The 26,550-nt window shown below is 46.3% G+C and overlaps 1 protein-coding gene across 1 annotated transcript in view; it reads right to left on the bottom strand.

Moving 5' to 3' along the window:
- LOC125453245 (piwi-like protein 4) overlaps positions 1-26,550 on the bottom strand; it is a 127,933-nt gene that overhangs the window by 46,319 nt on the left and 55,064 nt on the right. The window contains exons 9-12 of the mRNA XM_059646964.1: positions 20,891-21,017; positions 19,349-19,466; positions 7,851-7,962; positions 1,949-2,133 (exon numbers count right to left, since the gene is read on the bottom strand). Coding sequence (XP_059502947.1) covers positions 1,949-2,133; positions 7,851-7,962; positions 19,349-19,466; positions 20,891-21,017 — 542 coding nt within the window. The remainder of the gene's footprint in view (positions 1-1,948; positions 2,134-7,850; positions 7,963-19,348; positions 19,467-20,890; positions 21,018-26,550) is intronic.

Below are 26,550 nucleotides of genomic sequence, written 5' to 3' on the forward strand. Positions count from 1 at the left end.
CACCCAGGTTGTTAGTGCTGTTAAGAAGGCTTACGGTGTGTTAGGTTTTATTGGTAGAGGGATTGTGTTCTGGAGCCATGATGTCATGATGCAACTGTACAAAACGCTATTGCAATTTGGAATATTGCATGCAGTTCTGGTCGCCCTATTACAGGAAGGATGTGGAAGCATTGGAAAAGGTGCAGAGGAGATTTACCAGGATGTTGCCTGGTCTGGAGCGCAGGTCCTATGAAGAAAGGCTGAGGGACTTGGGTCGGTTCTCATTGGAGAGAAGGAGGCTAAGACGGGATTTAATAGAGACATACAAGATGATCAGAAGATTAGACAGGGTGTTCAGTGAGAGTCTTTTTCCGAGGATGATGACTTCAGCTTGTACAAGGGGGCATAGCTACAAATTGAGGGGTGATAGATTTAAGACAGATGTCAGAGACAGGTTCTTTACTCAGAGTGGTAAGGGCATGGAACGCCCTGCCTGCCAGTGTAGTTAACTTAGCCACATTTGGGGCATTTAAACAGTCCTTGGATAAACATATGGATGATGACGGGATAGTGTAGGGGGAGGGGGTTAGATTAGTTCTCATGTCAGCGCAACATCGAGGGCCAATGGGCCTGTTCTGCGCTGTATTGTTCTATGTTCTATGCAAAGGGATCTTAGAATATAAACGCAATAGCTATAGTAACAGAAGTCAACGAGAAGTGGAAAAAGAAGCTATGCTAAATTTGCATCAAACATTGGTTAGGCCACATCATGAGAATTAGATCAGATTCCCTACAGCGTGGAAACAGGCCCTTCGGCCCAACAAGTCCACAGTGCCCCTTGAAGCATCCCACCCAGACCTCACACACGCCTGAACATTACGGGCAATTTAGCATGGCTGATCCACCTAGCCTGCACATCTTTGGAGTGTGGGAGGAAACTGGAGGACCTGGAGGAAACCCATACAGACACAGGGAGAATGTGCAAACTCCACTCAGATAGGTGCCCGAGGCTGGAATTGAACGCAGGTCCCTGGTGCACTGCTAACCACTGAGCCACCGTGCTGCGCCTAAATTCTGGGATGAAAATGATTCACAAAGATGATGTCAGGAATGGGAGATCTGCTCATCCAGAAATGAACAATTTGGGTCTCTTTTCTCCTGAAAATAAAAAACTGAGGGACTGATCTCAAAGTCTTTAAAATTATGGAAAGTTTTGAAAGAAGGGGTACAAAAAAAAATTCTATCGGAAAGCAGAAAATTAGAGGCCACCAAGAAATAGTCCCCAGGAAATGTAGGGAAATCATAAGAAACTTCATTGCCTGATAATTGCATGAATGTGGAAATTGCTGCCACAGAGAATGGTTGAGGTGAACCATATTGATGCATTTAATGGGACACTGACAAGCACATGTGGGTGAAGGGAATTTATAGATGATAAGGTTTAATTGGGAAAGAGTAGGCATCTGAAGTGGAGCATAAACACCGGCACTTCCTGGTTGGGCTTAATGCCTGTTTCTGAGTATTTTTTTATTCTGTGTGTCCAGGAAATTGGAACTCAAATTGGCGACCCAATAATAATGCAATATCTCCATCATCCTAGCAGAGAGAAATGGTGGTGGCTTAACCTGAGGGTCACCATGCCTCAGATGATGGGAGAGGACAACTCCTTCATGGTAAACTCAGCCAGTGCAGGAAGTGAACCCATACTGCTGACATCACAAGCAGTCTGTCCAGCCTTCTGAGCTAACCAAGCAATCTTGTAGTCTGGTATTTACTTCACATTAAAGAACCATTGATAACCTTGAATAATAAATGAACATGTTAACTAACAAAATCTGAAACCTAAAACTATAGCTGAAAATATTTCTAATGGCTGATATTTTGTTTCCAAAGTGTTTATCCCTCACTCATAAAGCAATAAATAGTTTCAAAGTTGACAATATACCATCTATTTTTAATCCATACTTACATTTTTGGATTGTCAACCAAAAAGCCCATTGGTGGTCCCACTTTCCTAAGACATGCCAAAAGCTGACCAGCAACTTCATAATTTCTGTGACTGAAAACCATCAGCCAGTCTCGGAGTGGCCGACTGCCAATAATTCTTGATTTTCGAGTATCTCTAAACCAGTCTACAGGTGACCCTGGCTGACACTGCAAATGGGGAACAGAAAGGACAAATTGTTTATGTTAAATGGCTATTGCCTTTTATTAAAATGACACGGAATATGCAGCCCTTAGACAGCCATTTGGTCCAACCAATTCATGTGAGTATTTATGTTCCATTTGAGCCTCACCTCATTCTTCTTTACCGAAGAAGCACTAATGTCAATTCCAAGCACTCCTATATGTTTACTTAGTTTTTGATTAAAAGCACCATTTACCGAAGCACATCAAGTTATGTGCTCTTGAAAGTCATGGTTAAGTGAAACAATTTTAGGTGACTCAGGTGTTCCAAGAGGAATTAATGTTGATACTAGAACATAGAACATAGAACATAAAATAGTACAGCACAGGCCTACGATGCTGTGCCGAGCTATTATCCCACTCTAAGATCAAACTACCCTGCATAACTTACATTTCACTATCATCCAAGAGTCACTTAAATGTCCCTAATGTATCTGTCACCTCTACCATTGCTGGCAGCACATTCCACACACCCACCACTCTCTGTGTAAAGAACCAACCTCTGACATCTCCATCCTACCTTCCTCCAATCACCTTAAAATTATGACCCCTTGTAATAGGCATTTCTGCCCTGGGGAAAAGTCCGTGGCTATCCACACTATCTATTGAGGTTGGTTGGCTCGCTGAGCTGGTTTGCTGTTCCGCAGACATTTCGTTACCGTGCTTGGTAACATCCACAGTGCAGTCTCTGATGAAGCGTCAGCGTGTTTTCCCGCCTGGTTTTTAAACTGTGGGGTCCGTTGCAATGGATTGCCCCACTTCCAGGTTTCCTCCATAGTGGAATGTATATGGGGTCGAGTTCAACGTGTTTATTAATAGCATGCTTCGTGGAGTGCCATGATTCCAGGAATTTTCATGCTTGTCTCTGCCTGGCCTGTCCCAGGATCTTGGTGTTGTCCCAGTGGAAGTGATGGTTCTCCTTGTCCAATGTGGATTGAGATGAGTGAGTATTGGTTGTGTCTTTTTGTAGCCAGTTGGCATTCATGTACTCTTGTTCTTTGTTTCCTTCCTGTTTGTCCGATGTAGTGTTTCTCGCAGTCTCTGCAGGGGATCATGACAATGACATTGATCCTGTCCATGGCGGGGAGTGGGTCTGTAGTTTGGGTGAGCACTTGTCATAGGGTTTATGTGGGCTTGTGTGCCACTCTGATGTCTAGCAGTCATAGGAGTCTTGTGGTGAGTTCTGACGTGTTCCTGATGTAGGGTAGTGTGATGGCTGTGTTGGGGTGTGTAGAATCTTTTTGATGCTGTTCCTGTAGGCATCTCCTGACTCAGTTCTTTGGATATCCATTATCTTTGAACATTCCTCTTGGCGTAGTTCCATGTTGCTGCAGTATGTTGTTGCCCTTTTAAATAATGTTCGCATGCAGCTTTGTTTGTGTGTGCTGGGATTGTTACTATTGAACTTCAATACCTTGTCTGTGAGTGTGGCTTTTCAGTGTACTTTCATTTGCAGTTCTCTAATTGTCTTGTGCTCTACCATGGCGTCCAGGAATGAGAGTTGTTTGTGACTATAATAAAGGTCAGGGAGTTGTGATCATTATCACCGAAATGTTCTCCCACTGAGAGATATGACATCTGGCCTGGTTCGTTGCCAAGCACTAAATCTAATATGACCCCCTCTAGTTGGCCTATCTACATATTGAATCAGAAATCCTTCCTGGGTACATATGGCAAAATCTGCTCCATCCAAACTATTTGCACTTAGGAAGTTCAAGTTGATATTGAGGAAGTTGAAGTCACCCATGACAAAACCACTATTATTTCAGCACCTGTCCAAAATCTGCCTCTCAATCTGTTCCTCAGTGTCTCTGTTGCTATTGGTGGGAGGGTCTGTAGAAAATTGCCAATAAAGTGATGCTCCTTTCCTGTTTCAGACTTCCACTCATACTGACTCAGTAGAAAAACTCTCCTTGACGGCCTTCCTTTCTGTAGCTGTGATACCATCCCTGATTAGCAATGCCACTCCCCCACCTCTTTTACCTCCCTCCCGGTTTCTTTTGAAACATCTAAATCCCGGAACATCCAACAACCATTCCTGCCCCTGTGTTATCCAAGTCTCTGTAATGTCCACAACATCATCGCTCCAAGTACTGATCCATGCTCTAAGTTTGTCACCGTTAAACCTGACACTTCTTGGGTTCAAATAGACACACTTCAACCCATTGCACTGACTTCAACTTTGCCCTATCAACTGTCTGTCCTTTCTCACAGACTCTCTGCACGGTGTATCTGCCTGTACACCAGCTACCCCATCTCTGATCTGTAGCTCCAGTTCCCATCCAGAGTTAGGCTCCTTGGACATTACTCGGTCAGAAAATAGGTACCAAATATGTGCAGCAATGTCCATTCCAGCTAGAGTAACTTGCGATAAAAAAAATGCATCACTAAATATGTAGTAAAAGAAATACAATAGTTACAGCTCACAGAACAAATAAAATAATTGCTCAACACACACGTGTATTTTTAGATTGCCTAGGCTCCATCTAGTGATATAAATTAGTCAATGTGGCTATCAGTTGGAGTCCTTGAACTGTCTAAACTCTGCCACTGGATTGAGCCCAATCTAGATTGAGTAAATTCAAAAATGAATGAAGTCAGGACTTAAGGCCAGAAGAGAGGGTGAGAGACAAGGTTGAGGGTTGGACAGCATAAGGAGCAAGGACAAGACCTGGTCTAGGAGACACGCAAGGTTCAAGGAGCCAGGGCTGGAGAAGAAGCAAGATCAAGAAATAAGGCCTGGGGTTAGGTGAGGCTAGAGTGTGCAGTGAAGTTGTCAAAGCAGGAGCCAGGGCAGGATACAAGGGGTTGTAGAGGGATGGAGGGCTATAATGGATGTAATGGGGCAAGAGGTCATCTGGGCAGGCAGACCACAGAACGGGTATTCTGCAAATGGCATTAAGGTGAAACTGACACTGTTAATTAATGATATTGATACTAACTTATTTATAACTTGAAAACGAAAAACCATATGAAATGAATCAACTTTTAGCGGAGACTTACTGTAATGAGTTCCACATTTTCAAACCAGAGTAAAGATTGGTGATTAACGTATATTGGAGGCCTCTAGTTATGCACTTCTCTATCAGGGAATAATAGTCTTTGCTGGTAAAATTAAGCTTGGTAGCGCTGTTGGTGCTGTGAAGATCTAAAATGGCAAGAGAGATAGCAAGAACCGCAGATGCTGGAGTCAGAGACAATGCAGTATGGGCCTGGAGGAACACAGCAGTGTCCTGACCCAAAACGTCAACTTTCCAGCTCCTCTGATGCTGCCTGCTATGTTCTTCCACCTCCACACTGTGTTAGGCTGCTATCTGAACAGCCCACATGGGTCCATTCAGTTAAAACATGTGTGTGGTGAATATATACCAGGAATTACAGTAGAGCTCTTATCATGTCCCATTTGATGTGATATTTGTTTCACTTACCTGGTTTATGCATGCCCACTGATTGCATGTTGTAGCATGAGAATCTTCCCAAATCAGTTTTATTTAAGATGTTAACTACTAACTTGTACATGCAGCCCTTTTGGTTCAATGATACTGTATAAGATAGTTAACCCCCTCAGGTTCTCATGTATTCTTTCTCCTCTTGCCTTAAACTATTGCCCTCTAGCCCTCGACTCCTCAGTCCTGGGAAAAAGACTGAGTGCATTCACCATATCATTGCCTCTCATGATCTTATACACTTCTATAAGACCCTCCCTCAGTCTCTTACACTCTAAAGAATGAAGTCCTAACTTGTCCAACCTCTCCCTTGAGTCTTGGCAATATCCTTCTAAATTTCTTCTGCACTCTTACCAATTAATAACATCCTCCCGAACAGGTGACCAAAACTGAACACAGTACTCCAAGTGTAGCCTCACCAACATCCTGTACAACTGCAACATAATTTCCCAACTTCTACACTCAATGCCCTGACTGATGAGGGTCAGTGCGCTAAAAGCCATCTTCACTGCCCTCTCTATCTGTGACACCATTTTCAGAAAACTGTGTACCTGAACCCCAAAGTCCCTCTGTTCCACTACACTCCTTAAGGCCCTACCATTCACCATGAAACTCCTATCTCGAATCGATTTTCCAAAATGCAACACCTCACACTTACCTATATTAAAATCTATTTGCCACTTCTCGGCTCACTTCCCCAGCTGATCAAGATCCTGCTTCAATTTCTGATAATGTTCCTTGCTGTCCATGATACCCTCATTCTAGTGTCATCTGCAAACTTACTAATCATGCCTTGTACATTCTCATTCAAATCATTGATATAGATAAGCAATATGCTAATTCATCTGAACTTCATGCCTCTATATTAATTTACACATTGTTTGGGCAATAATTCAGTGATTATCACCCTTTAGAAATGTTGTCCATGCTTTGAACATTTTGATCAGTTGAAAAAACACTTTACTCAAGTCCTCTTGTCAGTGAGGTGGACAAAATGAAACAGAATTCAGTTTGCAATTCAACTTGATTTTATCAACAAAATAGTCCTGTTTCTTGTGCTTAGACTGTTACTTCAAAGACCCATAGAATGTTCTGGCGACCTGGGTTCAAATCCTGCCATGGTAGATGGTGAAATTTGAATTCAATTTTTAACATCTGGAATTAAGAAGCTAATGATAACGATGAATCCAGTGTCAATTATTAGGAAAAACCCACCTTGTCCACTAATGTCCTTTAGGGAAGGAACTGCCATCCTTACCTGGTCTGGCCTACATGTGACTCCAAACCCACAGCAATGTGGCTGATTCTTATCTGCCAACTGGGCAATTTGGGATGGGTGATAAATGCTGCCAGGCCAGCACACCCTATCCCATGAAAGAATAAAGGAAAAAATAATGCAGCGCGGTGGCACAGTGGTTAGCACTACTGCCTCACAGCACCAGGGACCCTGGTTCAATTCCAGCCTTGGATGACTGTCTGTGTGGAGTTTGCACATTCTCCCTGTGTCTGCGTGGGTTTCCTCTGGGTGCTCTGGTTTCCTCCCACAGTCCAAAGATGTGCAGGGTAGGTGGATTGGCCATGCTTAATTGCCCATAGTGAACAGGGAGGTGTAGATGAGGTCAGTTAGAGGGGATTGGGTCTGGGTGGGATGCTCTGAGGTTTGGTGTGGACTTGTTGGGCTGAAGGGCCTGTTTCCACACTGTAGGGATTCTATGAAACTGCCATGTGAGTATTTCTCAAATGTTGCCACATTGAGGGGATGTAAAATGATTGCAGTCATAGCATCAGGAAAGTTTGATCAACACTTCTCCAATGCATAACCTCTTTGACCCTGCTTTCCACTGTTCTCTGTAGCCATGAGCTGCTGTGTGCTGTTTAATTTGGCCCATTTTCTATCATTCCCAATTTCTCCAAATGTGGATCAATTTAGGAATACCAATTTTAGGCCCATGGTCACGCAATCACAGTCAATATCATAATAGTGAAGATTGGAATTTAAGTTGAGTGCCCTAAGCAAATGTCGGATAATACCTCAAAGGGTAATTTCAACTCTCTTGTCTTAATGCTTTTGATGTATAATGTAAATATCAAAGATGTTCTTTAGAAAATGTACAGGACTGCAGAATTTCAAATAAAATATGATTGTTACATGCAATATTACATTTTGTACAAATTGAATAATCCACTGGAATTCTGATTTAAATGCATAACTTATGATAACAACGGATGAATACTCACCGAATGATCAAGCATTTGAATTTTCTCAGGAGGAAGGACACGGCCTACCAATGAAATCTGCTCATCAAGGTGTAAGCCCCAACCTTCCAACTCAGTCCGTGTTATTTTATTTCTGTAAAAAGACAGTCAGAATGTTATGCCTTTTTTGTACTTCTGCTATTAAATAGACACAGTGCCAAGATGGGAGACAGAAATCAGCTTGTTTTTATTTCAGCAACGTACCTTTAGCAGAGCACAGTTTCAGATTTTCCTAAATATAATCGCTTCAATTGATTGGAGCTACATATCCTATCCAATTACAGCTTATTAAGTCAGGATTGGAGGAAGTTTTCAGATACCCAAAGCAGCCATATCAAAGGTTACGAGCTGTCCTGAGGAAGGATATTTGTGGCAGTGTGCCGCATGGGATCTGAGCTGTTACAGTGGAACCACAGACCTGTCATGAGCAAGGGATTGCAACAATATTTTCCTCCTGGAAGATATCGGGAAGAGGCCACCTTATCCTCAGTCAAGGCATCATCTATTATCTGTGTGAGGTACCAGTGTGCAATTGCCTGTGAGCAGCTGCAGCAATTCACAGCTGACAAGGATACAGATATCTGTGATTCTCTTCCTCGAATGTTGCAATTGCCTTCAGCACTAGTTCTCAAGTATCTATAGATCTTTGCCCGTTCAAATCAGGTATTGTGTCCTTTTCCATCATCCCCTTTGTCCTTCTCCTCTGGCCTTCTAATGTCAAGTGAACTCTTTCCTCTGTGAGCTGCTGCTCCTCATCTCTAATAATTTCCATTTCTGGAGTAAAACATCTACTTCCAGTTATAACGTTTCCGTTGCTACAAATGAGTCCAAGCATCCTTGCCGACGGCCACGAACCCCGCCCACGGCCGACGGAACCCCGCCCACGGCCGACGACCTCATCGCTCCGCCCACAACCTCCACAGCCAGCAACCCCAGAGAAGACAGCCACACTGAGCCCTGCCGCATCTTCACCATCCCCCCAGACCTCCCACTGACTGAGGACGAACGGTCAGTCCTTAGTAAGGGGCTCACCTTTGTCCCCCTACAACCACACGTCAACGAATACCAGTCACGGTTGGACATAGAGCAGTTTTTCCGCCGTCTTCGCCTCCATGCCTACTTCTTCAACCGGGAACCTAACCCTCCTTCCACTGACCCCTTCACCTGCTTCCAACACAAGTCCTCCTCCTGAACACCACCCCCAGGCCACCTACCCTCCCTCGACCTCTTCATCTCCAACTGCCGTCGAGACATTAACCGCTTCAACCTCTCCACCCCTCTCACCCACTCCAACCTCTCCCCCGCAGAACGGGCAGCCCTCCGCTCCCTCCGCTCCAACCCCAACCTCACCATCAAACCCGCAGACAAGGGTGGCGCAGTGGTAGTATGGCGCACTGACCTCTACATCGCCGAGGCCAGACGCCAACTCTCCGACACCACCTCCTACCACCCCCTCGATCATGACCCCATACCCGAGCACCAAACCATCATCTCCAACACCATTCACGACCTCATCACCTCAGGGGACCTCCCACCCACAGCCTCCAACCTCATTGTTCCCCAACCCCGCACGGCCCGTTTCTATCTCCTTCCCAAAATCCACAAACCTGCCTGCCCTGGTCGACCCATCGTCTCAGCCTGCTCCTGCCCCACCGAACTCAGCTCCACCCATCTGGACTCCATTTTCTCCCCTTTGGTCCAGGAACTCCCCACCTACGTCCGTGACACCACCCACGCCCTCCACCTCCTCCAGGACTTCCAATTCCCTGGCCCCCAACACCTCATATTCACCATGGACGTCCAGTCCCTATACACCTGCATTCCGCATGCAGATGGCCTCAAGGCCCTCCGCTTCTTCCTGTCCCGCAGGCCCAACCAGTCCCCCTCCACCGACACTCTCATCCGCCTAGCTGAACTCGTCCTCACCCTCAACAACTTCTCTTTTGACTCCTCCCACTTCCTACAGACTAAGGGGGTGGCCATGGGCACCCGCATGGGCCCCAGCTATGCCTGCCTCTTTGTAGGTTACGTGGAACAGTCCCTCTTCCGCACCTACACAGGCCCCAAACCCCACCTCTTCCTCCAGTACATTGATGACTGTATCGGCGCCGCCTCTTGCTCCCCAGAGGAGCTCAAACAGTTCATCCACTTCACCAACACCTTCCACCCCAACCTTCAGTTCACCTGGGCCATCTCCAGCACATCCCTCACCTTCCTGGACCTCTCAGTCTCCATCTCAGGCAACCAGCTTGTAACTGATGTCCATTTCAAGCCAACCGACTCCCACAGCTACCTAGAATACACCTCCTCCCACCCACCCTCCTGCAAAAATTCCATCCCCTATTCCCAATTCCTCCGCCTCCGCCGCATCTGCTCCCACGATAAGACATTCCACTCCCGCACATCCCAGATGTCCAAGTTCTTTAAGGACCGCAACTTTCCCCCCACAGTGATCGAGAACGCCCTTGACCGCGTCTCCCGTATTTCCCGCAACACATCCCTCACACCCCGGCCCCGCCACAACCGCCCTAAGAGGATCCCCCTCATTCTCACACACCACCCTACGAACCTCTGGATACAACGCATCATCCTCCGACACTTCCGCCATTTACAATCCGACCCCACCACCCAAGACATTTTTCCATCCCCACCCCTGTCTGCTTTCTGGAGAGACCACTCTCTCCGTGACTCCCTTGTTCGCTCCACACTGCCCTCCAACCCCACCACAACCGGCACCTTCCCCTGCAACCGCAGGAAATGCTACACTTGCCCCCACACCTCCTCCCTCACCCCTATCCCAGGCTCCAAGATGACATTCCACATTAAGCAGAGGTTCACCTGCACATCTGCCAATGTGGTATACTGCATCCATTGTACCGGTGCAGCTTCCTCTACTTTGGGGAAACCAAGCGGAGGCTTGGAGACCGCTTTGCAGAACACCTCCGCTCAGTTCGCAACAAACAACTGCACCTCCCAGTCACAAACCATTTCCACTCCCCCTCCCATTCTCTAGATGACATGTCCATCATGGGCCTCCTGCACTGCCACAATGATGCCACCCGAAGGTTGCAGGACCAGCAACTCATATTCCGCCTGGGAACCCTGCAGCCTAATGGTATCAATGTGGACTTCACCAGTTTCAAAATCTCCCCTTCCCCTACTGCATCCCTAAACCAGCCCAGTTTGTCCCCTCCCCCCACTGCACCACACAACCAGCCCAGCTCTTCCCCCCCACCCACTGCATCCCAAAACCAGTCCAACCTGTCTCTGCCTCCCTAACCGGTTCTTCCTCTCACCCATCCCTTCCTCCCACCCCAAGCCACACCCCCATCTACCTACTAACCTCATCCCACCTCCTTGACCTGTCCGTCTTCCCTGGACTGACCTATCCCCTCCCTACTTCCCCACCTATACTCTCTCCACCTATCTTCTTTACTCTCCATCTTCGGTCCGCCTCCCCCTCTCTCCCTATTTATTCCAGTTCCCTCTCCCCATCCCCCTCTCTGATGAAGGGTCTAGGCCCGAAACGTCAGCTTTTGTGCTCCTGAGATGCTGCTTGGCCTGCTGTGTTCAGCCAGCCTCACATTTTGTTATCCTTGCCCAATGCTCTGATGTCCTCTCAATACCTTGTGATGCTAGAAGGGTGAGGAACCCCTGAAATGGCAGAGCTCTTAACTCTGTTTCTTCCCCTGATTTATGATGTGCTGCTGCAAATTTAGCTTTCAAAAGGATAATTTTCCTGCATTTTGGAAAGGCAAATCAGGGCAGGACTTATACAATTAATGGTAAGGTCATGGGGAGTGCTGTTAAACAAAAGAAGCCTCGGAGTGCAGGTTTATAGTTCTTGAAAGTAGTTTCACAGATGATAGAGCTGTACATCATGGAATAGACCCTTCAGTCCAACACTTCTATATTGACCAGATATCCTAAATTAATCTAGTCCCATTTGCCAGCATTTGGCCCATATGCCTCTGAACCTTCCAATTTGTATATGCAACCAGATGCCTTCTAATACTGTAATTGTACGAGCTTCCACCAATTCCTATGGCAGCTCATTCCATTTGCGCACCACCTTCTACGTGAAAATGTTGCTTCTTAGGTCCCTTTTGAATCCTCTCTGCTCACCTTAAACATATGCCCTCTAGTTTTGGACTCTGCTACCTTGAAGAAAAGACCTTAACCCTATCTATGTCCCTCGTGATTTTATAATCTATAAAGTCACCCCTCAGCCTCCGATACTGCAGGGAATCAGCCTCAGTCTATTCAGCCTCTCCCTACAGCTCAAAACCTCCAACCCTGGCAACATTCTTGTAAAGCTTTTCTGAACCATTTCAAGTTTCACAAAATCCTTCCTACAGTAGAGAGACCAGAATTCAACACCAAATTCCAAAAGTGGCCGAACCGACGTCCTTTACAGCCTCAACATGACCTCCCAACTCCTATACTCATTGCACTGACCAATACAGGCAAGCAAACCAAACACCTTCTTCACTATCCTGTCTACCTGTGACTCTATTTTCAAGGAAATATGAACCTGCACTCCAATGTCTCTTTATTCAGCAACGCTCCTCAGGACCTTTGCTGATTTGCCCTTCCAAAATGCAGCACTTCACATTTATCTAAATTAAACACCACCTGCCACTTCTCAATTCACCAGCCAATCTGATCAAACTCCGGTTGTGCTCTGAGATAACCTTCTTGGCTGCCCACTACACCACTAATTTTGGTGTCAGCTGCAAATTTACTAACCATATCTTCCATACTCACATCCAAATTATTTATATAAACGACAAAAAGCAGTGGATCCAGCATTGATCCCTTTGACAAACCATTGGTCACAGGCCTTCGGTCTGAAAAGCAACCCTCCACCGCTACCCTCTGTTTCCTACCTTTGAGTCAGATCTGTATCCAAATGGCTAGTTCTCCTTATATTCATGTGATCTAACCTTAGTCTACCGTACAGAGCCTTGTGGAACGCCTTACTGAAGTCTACAATGATCACAGCCACCACTCTGCCTTCATCAATCCTCTTTGATTAGTTTAGATTCCCTACAGTGTGGAAACAGGCCCTTCAGCCCAATAAGTCCACACCGCCCCTTGAAGAATCCCACCCTGACCCATCCCCCTATAACCTACATACCCCTGAACACTATAGGCAATTTAGCATGGCCAATCCACCTAGCCTGCACATCTTTGGACTGTAGGAGGAAACCCGAGCAGCCGGAGGAAACCCACACAGACACTGGGAGAATGTGCAAACTCCGCACAGACAGTTACCCAAGGTTAGAATTGAACCTGGGGCCCTGGCACTGTGAGGATGAAGTGCTAACCACTGAGCCACCGTGCTGCCCTAAACGTTGTTACTTCCAAAACTCAAACAAGTTAGTGAGACATGATTTACCACACACAAAGCCATGTTGACTATCCCTGATCAACCCGTGACATTTTAATACATGTAAATCCTGTTCCTCAGGATCCCTGACACCACCTGATCTCGGACTCATTGTTCTATAGTTCCCGGTCTTTTCCTTACCAACTCAGACAGGATAGTGAAGAAGGTGTTTGGTATGCTTGGTCAGTGCATTGAGTATAGGAGTTTGGAGGTTTTGTTGAGGCTGTAGAGGACATTGGTTAGGCCATGTTTGGAATACTGCATTCAATTCTGGTCTCCCTGCTATAGAAAGAATGTTGTGAAACTTGAAAAGGTTCATAAAAGATTTACAAGGATGTTGCCAGGGTTGGAGCTATAGGGAGAGGCTGAATAGGCTCAGGTTAGTTTCCCTTGAGTATCAGAGGCAGAAGGATGCCCTTAGAGAAGTTTGTAAAATCATGAGGGACATAGATAGGGTTTGCCCAAGGGTAGAGGAGTCCAAGACTAGAGAGCATAGGCTTAAGGTGAGAGGGGGAAATTTTAAAGGAACCCAAGGGCGAACTGCTTCACACAGAGGGTGGTGTGTGTATGAAATGAGCTGCCATAGGAAATGGTAGAATTACAACATTAAAAGACACCTGGATAGGTGTATGAATGGGAAGGGTTAAGAAGCATATGGGCCAAATGCTAGCAAATGGGACCAGATTAAATTAGGATACCTGGTCGACATGGCCGAGTTGGACCAAAAGGTCTGTTTCCATGCTGTACAGCTCTATGATTCTATAATAGTCCAGTGTTAACTACTGCATTTCCCAAATTAGTCTGCTCTATTCATACCCACTACTCACATAACACAGTGCTGTAATAATTCAGTTTGCATGTTCATATTAGAACACTTAGTTGATGGGTTAAAACCTTATGTGGAACTGGGAAGGTGTGGACAAGTCCATTGATGACTCAGATTTTGTTCCATCTTCATTTGAGGGCATGCCCCATCTCTGTGCATGGCCTGCCAATCAGAAGGCTGGCAGATTTCCATGCCCAGCAGCACCACCAGAAGCAGAGGCTACTACTGGGACTGCAGCCAGTCCCCCACATGGAGGGGTGCTGGAGGCTGAACAGCAGGTTAAGTGGACAGTTTCACTGGGGCCAGTTAAGTACGGGTAGGGGAAGAGGACGTGGGAGAGTTTAGGCCCTAAAATTATTGAACTCGAAATTGAGTCCGGAGGGGTGCAGGGTCCTCAAACAGAAAAGGTGTTGTTCTTCCAGCTTGTGTTGAGCTTCACTGGAATACTGCATCAAGCCAGAGACAGAGATGTTGGCCAGGGAACAGGGTGGTGTGTTAAAGTGGCAGGCAACAGGTAGTACAGGGTCTTTTTGTGAGCAGAGCATTGATGTTCTGCTAAGCAGTCACCCAGTCTACACTTCGTTTCCCCAATGTAGAGGAGACCACGTTGCGAGCAGCGAGTGCAGTAGACTAGATTCTGGGAAATGCAGGTGAAGTGTTGCTTCACCTGAAAGGTATGTTTGGTTCCTTGGACAGTGGGGAGGCAGGAGGTAAGTGGGCAAGTATTGCACCTTCACTGGTTGCAGGAAAGGTGCTGTGGGGCTGTCAGGGGGTGTTGGGGGTGAACGAAGAGTGGGCCAAGATGTCCCGGAGGGAACAGTCCCTGCAGAAGGCAGACAAGGGAGGGGAGAGAAATATGTATTTGGTGGTGGCATCTCACTGGAGGTGGCAAAAATGGAATCTGCTGATCTTCTGGGTGTGGATACTGGTGAGATGATAGGTCATGACAGGGGGAAACCTATCACTGTTGCAGTAGGGAAGGGAAGGGGTGATGGCAGAAGTGCAGGAGATGGTTTGGATTCAGTTGAGGGCCCTGTCAACAATAGAGCTGGAGTACCCTCGGTTGAGGAAGAAGGTGGACATTTTGGAGGCTCCCTTGTTGAATTTGGCCTCACGTGGCCACATGTGACAGAGATGAAGGAACTGAGACAATGAGATGGAGTTTTTACAGGAAGCAGGGTGTGAGGATGCATAGTCCAGGCTGCTGTGGGAATCAGTGGGTTTACAGTGGACATTGGTGGACAGTCTAACTCCAGAAATGGAAACAGAGATGTTAAGGAAAGAAAGGGAGGAGCCATAATTAGAACAGGTGAGTGAGGGCAGGGTGGAAATTGAAAGCGAAATCGATGAACTTTTCCAATTCGAATGAGACAGGGAAGCAGCACCGATGACATCATCGATATAGCTGAGAAAGAGTCGTGGGTGGGGACCAGAATAGAACTGGAACAAGGAATGTTCCACATACCCCATGAAGAGACAGGCATAACTGGGGTCCATGTGGGCACCTATGGCCACCCCTCTGGCCTGAAGAAAATGGGAGGAGTTAAAATAGAAGTTGTTGAGGGTGAAGATGAGCTCTGCTAATTGGAGGAGTGTGGTGGTGGGTGGGGACGGTTCAGGTCTTTGCTCCAGGAAGAAGCGGAGAACTCTAAGACCCAGGAAGTGGGGAATGGACGTGTAAAGGAAATGCATGACCATGGTAAAGAAGAGATGGCTGGAACCCGCAAACTGTAAGTTTTGAAACTGGTGTAAGATGTTAGAAGAATCACAGATGTATGTCAGCAGGGATTGGACTGGGGAGAGAAGACTGAGTCAATGTAGGAAGAGATGAGTTCTGTGAGGCAAGAGCAGGCTGAAACAATAGATCTGCCCAGATAGTCATGTTTGTGGACTTTTGGAAGGAGGTAGAAGCAGTTGGGGAGAGGTCACCAGATGAAATTAGATCAGTTACTGTGGTAGATACAGTGGCCTGATGCTTCATGGTGGGGTCATGGTCCAGGGGAAGATAGGAGGAGGTATTTTAGAGCTGGCGCTGAGCCACTGCAATATAGAGGTCAGTACACCAGACTACAACAGCACTACCCTTATCAGCAGGCTTAATAATAACGTCAGGGTTTGGTGTAAGTGCATGGAGTGTAGTCTGTTCGGAGGGAGATAGGTTGAATTTGGTGGCAGGAAGGGAGGGGTGGGGGGCAGAAAAATATCACTTCGATAGCTCTCAAAGAACAGATCAAGTGCAGATAAAGGCCAGAGGGAGAGATCCAGGTGGAGGGAGAGCGTTGGAACGAGGCAAAGGTGTCCGTGGAACAAAAACAGAAGTTGCAAAAGCAGAAGAGTTGTGCATGGGGGTCGCAATAGGATTGGAACAAGGAATGTTCCATTTATCCCGCGAAGAGACTGACATAACTGGGGCCCATGTGGGTACCAATGGCCATCCCGCTGACCTGAAGAAAGTGAGAGAAATTAAAATGGAAGTTGTTGAGTTTCTTGTCCAAAGAAATGGTCAGAGGCAAAGTCGGCAGAAGAAGAGGTCGCCTCTGCTGAGTATAGAATGTTCAGCATCAGACAGCGGAAAGTTAGGGGGGATGGTGAACATCTGACAGGAAATGGGGTTGACAGAGGGGATGGAGGCAGAGGGAAGGGGAGAAGAACAAGGTTCCAGAGATCCATGGGTATCTTTGAGTTGTTGGATCTTTTTGTGGGCTTTGATGCCTGAAAGGAAAAGAAAAAGTTTCTTGTTAGCATGGTGAACGAGGGGTGGCATGGTGGCTCAGTGGTTAGCACTGTTGCCACACAGCGCCAGGGACCCAGGTTCAATTTCACTGCTGGGTAACTGTCTGTTTGGAGTTTGCACATTCTCCTCGTGTCTGCGTGGGTTTCCTCCAGGTGCTCCACAGTCCAAAAGATGTGCAGGCTGGGTTGAATGGCCATGCTAAATTGACCGTAGTGTTCAGGGGTGTGGAGATTAGGTGAGTTATAGGGGAATGGGGCAGTGTGGAATTGTTGCGTTGAGAGGCCTGTTTCCACACTGTAGGGATTCTGTGATTCAATGAAACCTTTACTTTGTTATTAAGCCTGCCAATAAAGGGTGATGCTGTTGTAAACTGACCTCTACATTGCAGTGGCTGAGCGCCAGCTCTCAGATACCTCCTCCTATCTTCACCTGGCCCATGACACATCAGGCCATTGTATCTACCATGTTAATTTATCTCATTTCACTTGGTAACCTCCACACCCCCACCCCCACCACGCCACAGCTTCCAAGCTGACAGTCCCCCAGCCCTGCACAGCTCACTTCTACCTCCTTCCAAAAATCCACAAACAGGACTGTCTGGCAGACCCATTGTTTCAAGCCTGCTTCCTGCTCCAAAGAACTCATCTCTTCTTACCTTGACTCAGTCTTCTCCCCCCGGTCCAATCCCTGCCCACGTACTTCCATGATACCTCTGACACTTTATGCCGGTTTCAAAACTTCCAGTTTGCAGGTTCTAGCCACCTCTTCTTTACCATGGACATGCAATCCCTTTACACGGCCATTCCTCATCTCCTAGGTCTTAGAGCTGTCCGATTCTTCCCGGAGCAAAGACCTGAACTGTCCCCACCCAACACTACACTCCTCCAATTAGCCGAGTTCATCCTCACCCTCAACAACTTCCATTTTAACTCCTCTCACCTTCTTCAGGTCAGCGGGGTGCCCATAGGTACCCACATGGGCCCCAGTTATGCCAGTCTCTTTGTGGGATATATGGAACATTCCTTGTTCCAAACCTATTGCGGCCCCCATGCACAACTCTTCTGCTTTTGCAACTTCTGTTTTTGTTCCTGATTTATGGCATCTGCAGCCCTTTCAGTTTTCGCTTACATATTGCTGTGACTGCTGAGGTGCTCATGGCCAATGAACTCTGGGCTTGGAGCCCATGAGTGCAGCAGCAAAGATTACTTCACTTTTGGTTTTGCAGGAATAGAAATAAAAAGAGAAAATGCTGGCCAACATCTGTGAACAGAGATAATGGGAACTGCAGATGCTGGAGAATCCAAGATAATAAAATGTGAAGCTGGATGAACACAACAGGCCAAGCAGCATCTCAGGAGCACAAAAGCTGACGTTTCGGGCCTAGACCCTTCATCAGAGAGGGGGATGGGGTGAGGGTTCTGGAATAAATAGGGAGAGAGGGGGAGGCGGACCGAAGATGGAGAGAAAAGAAGACAGGTGGAGAGGAGTGTACAGGTGGGGAGGTAGGGAGGGGATAGGTCAGTACAGAGAAGACGGACAGGTCAAGGAGGTGGGATGAGGTTAGTAGGTAGGAAATGGAGGTGCCGCTTGGGGTGGGAGGAAGGGATGGGTAAGAGGAAGAACAGGTTAGGGTTAACAGGTTAGCCTGTTCTTCCTCTCACCCATCCCTTCCTCCCACCCCAGAACAGGTTACGGTTAACAGGCTAACCTGTTCTTCCTCTCACCCATCCCTTCCTCCCACCCCAGAACAGGTTACAGTTAACAGGTTAACCTGTTCTTCCTCTCACCCATCCATTCCTCCCACCCCAAGCCGCACCTCCATTTCCTACCTACTAACCTCATCCCACCTCCTTGACCTGTCCGTCTTCCCTGGGCTGACCTATCCCCTCCCTACCTCCCCACCTATACTCTCCTCTCCACCTATCTTCTTTTCTCTCCATCTTCGGTCCGCCTCCCCCTCTCTCCCTATTTATTTCAGAACCCTCACCCCACACCCCTCTCTGATGAAGGGTCTAGGCCCAAAACGTCAGCTTTTGTGCTCCTGAGATGCTGCTTGGCCTGCTGTGTTCATCCAGCTTCACACTTTATTATCTGTGAACAGAGAAACAGGTTTAACTTTCAGATCAATGGCTCAATTGTGAACCACTGGGTGAAAACGCAGTTATCTTCCCAAGGAATAAAAATTATAAGTAAAATCATTATTAAGTCACCATGTTGAAATTGTAAGGAAATCATCTTGAAGTTGTTTCTGGGATAAGTAAATACGAAATCAAGCATTTTGGAGCTTCTCCTGCAAATTTGAGACTTTTACTATGGATGATTGGAAGATTTTACACAATATTAAACTGTGCTAAGCCTGAGCTATAAGTGTCCAGTTCCTCAAATGCGAGTGTTCAATTCCTAGGACTAACGTAACTCACCCTTCTCCATATTAACATATAAAGTAACAAACTAATTCACAAAATACCACCTGGCTGCTGTTTTTCAAAATTTACAGAATTAAATGTTTGTCCTATTTATCTGTTTACCTTTGAATATTATCTATTAGTTCATGCAGCCTCTTCTGTCTTTTTTGAGGAGACAGCTGTGTTTCTGCAGCCAAATCCTTCATTATTTGAAAATCAGAGCGAGCCTGGCTGCTTAGGCCTATGGACAACACATTACAGCAAAATGAATTGACATGGTAATTTTTACAAGGAAAACAAATGTCAGTTTCAATTTCATTTCATGGTAGGTTTTTCTGAAAATATCAGTCACGGTAAATATGCTCCAGAACAAGTGGTGAGGATATCTTAATCGGCCGGGAACCACACTGAACCATTTTACCCAAATCCCAATCATCTTCCCTACTGTGACATTCCTGATCCACACAACTACCTGTTGAGCAATATTTTGATCTTACAATTCTCATCCTCGTTTCTAAATTTTTCCATGTCCTCATTTCTTTGTATCTTGTCTTTTCCACCCTCTTAACCATCTGCAGTCCTCTATTTCTGGCCAACTGAGCAATCCCAATTTTGATCTCCCCACCACTGACGATTATGGCAACATTTGCCCAACACCCAAGTTCTAGGCCTCCCTTCCTCTTTTCCTCTCTACCTCATTTTCCTTCCTGAAGCTATTTTTTGAAAGCACCCTCTTTGACCACACTCGTATCATCACCTGATATTTACTTGTATGGTCGGAGCTGTGCCCTATTTTATTTTGTAATTTTCCTTTGAAGATTCATTTTGCCTGTCTTTTGATTATGAAAATTAACAGTTGGCCAATGCAAAGGTAGGCAAATCAGGTTAAAACTGGGCAACCAATGGGTCTCCCATTCAAGCGTGGCTGCCTCCTGGCCTAGCAGAATAAGAACTGATGGAACTTTGGATGCTGTAAATCAGGAACAAAAAATGGAAGTTGCTGCAAAAGCTCAGCAGGTCTGGCAGCATCTGTGAAGAAAAAAATCAGAGTTAACGTTTATTGTCCAGTGATCCTTCCTTGGCCACTAGACCCAAAACATTAACTCTTGATTTTTTTCTTTACAGGTGTTGCCAGACCTGCTGTGCTTTTTCAGCAACTTCTGTTCTTGTTCCCGGCCTAGCAGGGCAGTCTCTCGGCCCAGCGTGATGGTCTCTCAGGCGAGCATGGCTTCAGTGTGGATTTCAGTCTCTGGGTGGTTCCAGAACAGTCTCTCAGCCTTGGGCCTTGGGGTGAAGCCTGGTGCAGTCTGGAGTCAAGTCCCAGTGCATAGTGGGGGAAAGCTGCCAATCTGGACTGGGTTGGAATAACAGTTGTTATGAACTTTTTATTTCCCTCTTTTCTAATTTATTCCTACAAGCTACAATGTTGGAGTTATTAATTCTTTATTTTCTAATACTTTTTCCTAAGAACTGAAGAATCTGTACCTTGGTACCTCTGTACTTAAGATGGCACCGCACGTGGTAATTTGTAAACTACACACTGTTCTCTTCTGAGTATGTGACAATAAAATTAATACAATTCAGATGCAAGAATAACTTTAATAAGTATGTGCTCAGCACATGTGTGAAGGATGACTATTTGGTTGGAAATCTTTTGTTTGTTACCTGTGAGGAAGCAGAACTCTGGAACAAGGTGAGCCAGACGTGGGGCCATATCCTTGAAACGATTTTTACTTTTTAACTGGCTGACTAGCATTGGCTGCTTCAGATCAGTGATGGAGGCATTATATTGCTGTACACACAAAAATTAAAGACATTATTGAACAAAATATATTTAACACTAGAAATAAATATATACTGGGAAAAACTTGCAATGGTGACAGTTCAAAAGGTTCGATAGTAAATCTGCAACCTCTTCCATTACCTACACTATGTTAAAATTTTAACCTCTATCATTCCAGAATATTTAGCAACAGTAACCCATTCGTATTTAATGACTTTCTTTTTGGAAGTGGCTTTCTGTATGGCTTTGATGCAGATTTCTGGATATATACTTGTAATACCGAACTTTGTCCAGCATCAGAAAATCATTATTAGTTGCTGATGAGTTACTGACCATTTGAATTAAAAATTACGGGCAGTTCATCAACAACTATCAAAATGTGCTAACAGCAGTTGAGGTGCACATTTGGAAAATATGATTTCTGTGTTCTCAGTTACAATAATTCTGAACTAAATGTATATTTTAATAAGGGTACTAGCCTTCAAACGACAGTTGTAAAAGATATTGTTACTAAAAACAAAACTCAGGTACCATACAAACATACATACATGCAGGCATACAAATTAGGAGCAGGTGCAGGCTATTCAGCCCCTGGAACCTGCCCCCCATTTGATAAGATCACAGATCTGGTGTGACCTCAAATCTACTTTCTTGTCTCCCCATGAAACTCCTTTTTAATCAAGCAGCTATCTACATCAGCCAAAAAAGATTTTAAAAAGATATGGGGAGCAAATTTATCTTAAACACAGAGAAGTTCGTGTGTGCAATGAACATCCATCGATAGTGGTGGTTATGGGTACAGTTACAACATTTAAAAGTCATTTACATAATTTATCATGGAATCATAAAATCCCTACAGTTTGAAAAAGGGCATTTCGCCCATCGAGTCCACATTGACCCTCCGGAGACCATCCAACACAGACCCACCCATCCCTGTAAACCTGCATTCCCATGGCTAATCCACCTAGTCTGCACGTCCCTAGACATTTTGGACAATTTAAAATGGCCAATCCACTTGGCCTGCACATCTTGGACTGTGGGAGGAAACTGGAGCGCCCGGATGAAACCCACTCAGATGCTGGGAGAATGTGCCTCTCAGCAGCACTGCTAACCACTGAACCACTGTGCCACCCTTCTAATTCACAAGAACAAGAAATGTTCAAAGGGATATGGGCCGAGTGCAGGCAGGTGGGGCTAGTTTACTTGGGGATTATAGTTGGTCACGAACTGATTGAACTGTTGTCTCCGCGCTATATGGCTCTATGAGTCTATGTCTTAAATGGAGACTACTTACTTTTAAATTGTCTTCTAGTTCTTGTCTCTTCCTCAAACAGAAACATCTTTCCAGTATCCATTTTGTTATAAAGATTGTATCAGTTTATTTTCTTGTATCTTTGATTATGAGCCAAGTTGGAAAAGGACTCCTTTAAAAACCAAGGATTGTGAAAAGCATTACAGCACTTTGCCAGTGCGGTTTACACTACTATTTGTTCAAGCAATGAGCTACGGGACAGGCAGATTGGGAAAGTCTAGTTTCAGACAAGCTTGACTCAAGAGTTGTATATGAAGGAGCATTTGGCTGGCGTGAAATAGCTGATTGATCTGCGGAGTTGTGACTGCTTATTGATAACAAGGGCCTTCTGTCTGTTAATGATTATGTAATTGGCTCACAGGTAGCTGAAAAGCTCACAAGTGTGAATGCCTGAAGCAGAAGTCATCAAACCTGCAAAAAGGAAGGAGCTGTTCTTCTTCCTCAGCATTCAAAAACAATGCAAGCTTGAAGAAAGTCATTTCTTTTCCTCAGCAGTTGCTGTAAGCAGTAACTTTTAACTAATAAGTCAGAGATTTTATAAGTGTAGCAGCGCGCGACTGCTCAAGTGATATAAAAATCATTAAGAAGGGAGGCCAGAAGTACAGGTACAGCAACTGAAATAAACAGGGCATCAAAACTGGCCAAAAAGCGGTGTATGCTGGGAATGTCTGAGCCAAGATAACAAGGTGTAGAGCTGGATGAATAGACCAGGCCAAGCAGCATCAGAGGAGCAGGGAAGTTGACGTTTCGAGCCTAGACCCTTCTTCAGAAATGGGAAGGTGAAGGGAATTCTGAAATAAATAGGGAGAGAGGGGGAGGCAGATAAAAGATGGATAAAGGAGAGGATAGATGGAGAGGAGACAGACAGGTCAAACAGGCGTGGGTGGAGCCAGTAAAGTGTAGGTAGGGAGTTAGGGAGGGGATAAGTCAGTCCAGGGAGGACGGACACATCAAGGGGGCAGGATGAGGCCAGTGGGTAGAAGATGGGGGTGGGGTTTGAGGTGGGAGGAGGGGATAGGAGGGAAGAAGGGCAGGTTAGGGAGGTGGGAATAAGCTGGTCTGGTTTTGGGATGCGGTTGGGGGAGGGCAGATTTTGAAGATCGTGAAGTCCACATTGATACCATTGGGCTGCAGGGCTCCCAAGCGAAATATGAGGTGCTGTTCCTGCAACCTTCGGGTGGCATCATTGTGGCACTGCAGGAAGCCCAGAATGGACATGTTGTCTAAGGTGCAGGAGGGGGAGTTGAAATGGTTCATGACTGGGTGGTGCAGTTGTTTGCTGCGAACCCAATGTAGGTGTTCTGCAAAGCGGTCCCCAAGCCTTTGGAACAGCGGATACAGTATACCACATTAGCAGATATGCAGGTGAACATCTGTTTGATGTGGAAGGTCTTCTTGTGGCCTAGGATGGGGGTGAGGGGGGAGGTTTCGGGGCAGGCGTAGCACTTCCTGCGGCTGCAGGAAAAAGTGCTGGGTGTGGTGGAGCTGGAAGGGAGTGTTGTGTGAACAAGGAAGTCACGGAGAGAGTGGTCCCTCTGGAAAGCAGATAAGGGTGGTGAGGTAAAAATAAGTTTGGTGGTAGGGTTGGATTGCCTGAGCCAAGACAGCCACAACAGACAATACTGCTGAGGGGCATGTCCTTGCAAGATCCAAGTTCAGACAACTGGAGCCAATTGAGAGCCACCAGAACACATCAGAAGTTTGAAACAACAGTTTAACCTTTCCTGACAAACAAGCAGCACTAGATGCGTGGGGCAGACATGCTTCATTAAGTCAAAAGACCACGTGAACTTTCTGGGATAAAATCAGACATCCAGGTCCCATTAGCAGATGCATCAAAGGGATCACTGTTAAGCATGGCATCAGCAGCATTTCAAGGTGATAAAGCAAATTATGACAGAATCCCTACAGAGTTTTGAGAAGATTTGTAGCTCAGGTTGACGTTCTGGATGTGAGTTTGCTCGCTGAGCTGGAAGGTTCGTTTTTAGATGTTTCATCACCATTCTAGGTAACATCATCAGTGAGCCTCCGACGAAGCACTGGTGTTATGTCCCGCTTTCTATTTATCTGGTTAGGTTTCCTTGGGTTGGTGATGTCATTTCCTGTGTTGGTGATGTCATTTCCTGTTCTTTTTCTCAGGGGATGGTAGATTGATTTGGAGCCAATGTGTTTGTTGATGGAGTTCCGGTTGGATCTGGGATCTCCGATATCAGGGTTCTTAGCAGAGGCAGTAATGCAGAGACTCGAACAAACAGCTCTGCCAATCATCCAACCCAAACTTTGGGTCCGCTATGTGGATGACACCTTTGTCATCACTAAACAAAACAAAGTAGAGGAAACCTTCAAGACCATCAATAACACCCTTACTGGCATAACATTCACAAAAGAGGAGGAAAACAACAACAAACTGCCATTCCTAGATGTCACAGTGGAGCGAACAGCCAATGGGGAACTTCAAACCAGCATCTACAGGAAAACAACACATACGGACCAAATACTGAACTACAGGGGCAACCATCCCAACACCCACAAACGAAGCTGCATTAGAACATTATTCCAACGAGCCACCACACATTGCAGCACAGAGGAACTACGCAGAGCAGAGGAAAATCACCTATACAGCGTATTCAAAAAGAATGGGTACTCTATGAACACAGTCCGCCGATTCCTCAGCAATAAACCCAAACAAACAGACAAAATGGGCCCAGAAACCATAACCACTCTCCCCTACATCAAAGACATTTCCGAAATGACTGCCAGACTACTCGGACCTCTTGGCATCAGGGTAGCCCACAAACCCACCAACACACTAAAACAGCAGCTAATGAACTTAAAAGACCCTATACAGACAACAAATAAAACGAACGTCATCTACAAAATACCTTGCAAGAACTGTGACAAACACTACATTGGACAAACTGGCAGAAAGCTAGCCACCAGGATATATGAACATCAACTAGCCACAAAACGACACGACCCACTATCACTCGTATCCTGACATACAGATAAGGAAGGACGCCACTTTGATTGGGACAACACATCCATCCTAGGACAAGCCAAACAGAGACATGCACGAGAATTCCTAGAAGCATGGCATTCCAACCGGAACTCCATCAACAAACACATTGGCTCCAAATCAATCTACCATCCCCTGAGAAAAAGAACAGGAAATGACATCACCAACCCAAGGAAACCTAACCAGATAAATAGAAAGCAGGACATAACACCAGTGCTTCGTCGGAGGCTCACTGTTGATGTTACCTAGAATGGTGACGAAACATCTGGGAACAAACCTTCAAGCTCAGTGAACCAGCTTACATCTGGAACAAATGTAGGACCGAGAGGAGGAGAGTGCTGTGTTGGAGGTGCAAGGAAGACGTCGGGTCGGCTGTGCACCCTTGCGACCAGTGGATCTTAATGCTGGCTTCGGCCTAACGCTGGTTCACGGGAGCAGCCAACCTGCAACGATGACTGTGGCAAGTGCTCGTGCCCCAGGTCAGGGGGTCCGGAACACCATCCGTGTTTCCGTAAAGAAGGTGGGTGAAGGTGCACCTGTGGACCGCACCTTCTTCGTGAAGAGGGTCCTGTTGGATTGTTGCGGGTTCGCTGCTGCGGACATTTACTGCCTGCAGGATTTCCCCAGAGGAGGTTTTTACGATGTGACCTTCAGGAGTGCCAAGCTTTGCGAGCGCTTCCTGGAGGTTTTCAAGGAGAAAGGAGGTGAGGGCCCCCTCTCTGTATTGACCACTGTCCCGCTGTTTGTGATGCCAGCGCAGAGGAGCCGTATGGTGACTGTACACATGTACAACCCGCATGTGCCAGCAGTTGATGTCCTGACCTTCCTTGGAAGGTACGTGAAGGTGGAAGGGGATCTAACTGACATCATGGACCCCTTTGGCATCTGGACCAGTAAGAGGCAGGTCAAGGTGACGCTGAGGATGGGCGCGGACGGGAATGTCGTACACCCACTGTCCAGCTTCGCGATCGGTGGGAGCAAGGGCTACCTGACCTATGCAGGGCAACCTAAAGTCTACCATGCCTGTGGTAGGTCAGGTCACGTGGCGGTCGACTGCAAAGCCACCATCTGCAGGAACTGCAGGGAGGAGGGACACCTTGCAAAAGGATTGCCCATAAGAGAAAAGCTGCAACCTTTGCGGGGAAGCGGACCACCTCTATAGGGCATGCCCGCAGCGGGGGACCACCTACGCCCAGGTCGCCGGCAGAGGCAAT

Source organism: Stegostoma tigrinum, chromosome 6 (assembly GCF_030684315.1).
Source record: "Stegostoma tigrinum isolate sSteTig4 chromosome 6, sSteTig4.hap1, whole genome shotgun sequence".
Classification (NCBI taxonomy): Eukaryota; Metazoa; Chordata; class Chondrichthyes; order Orectolobiformes; family Stegostomatidae; genus Stegostoma; species Stegostoma tigrinum.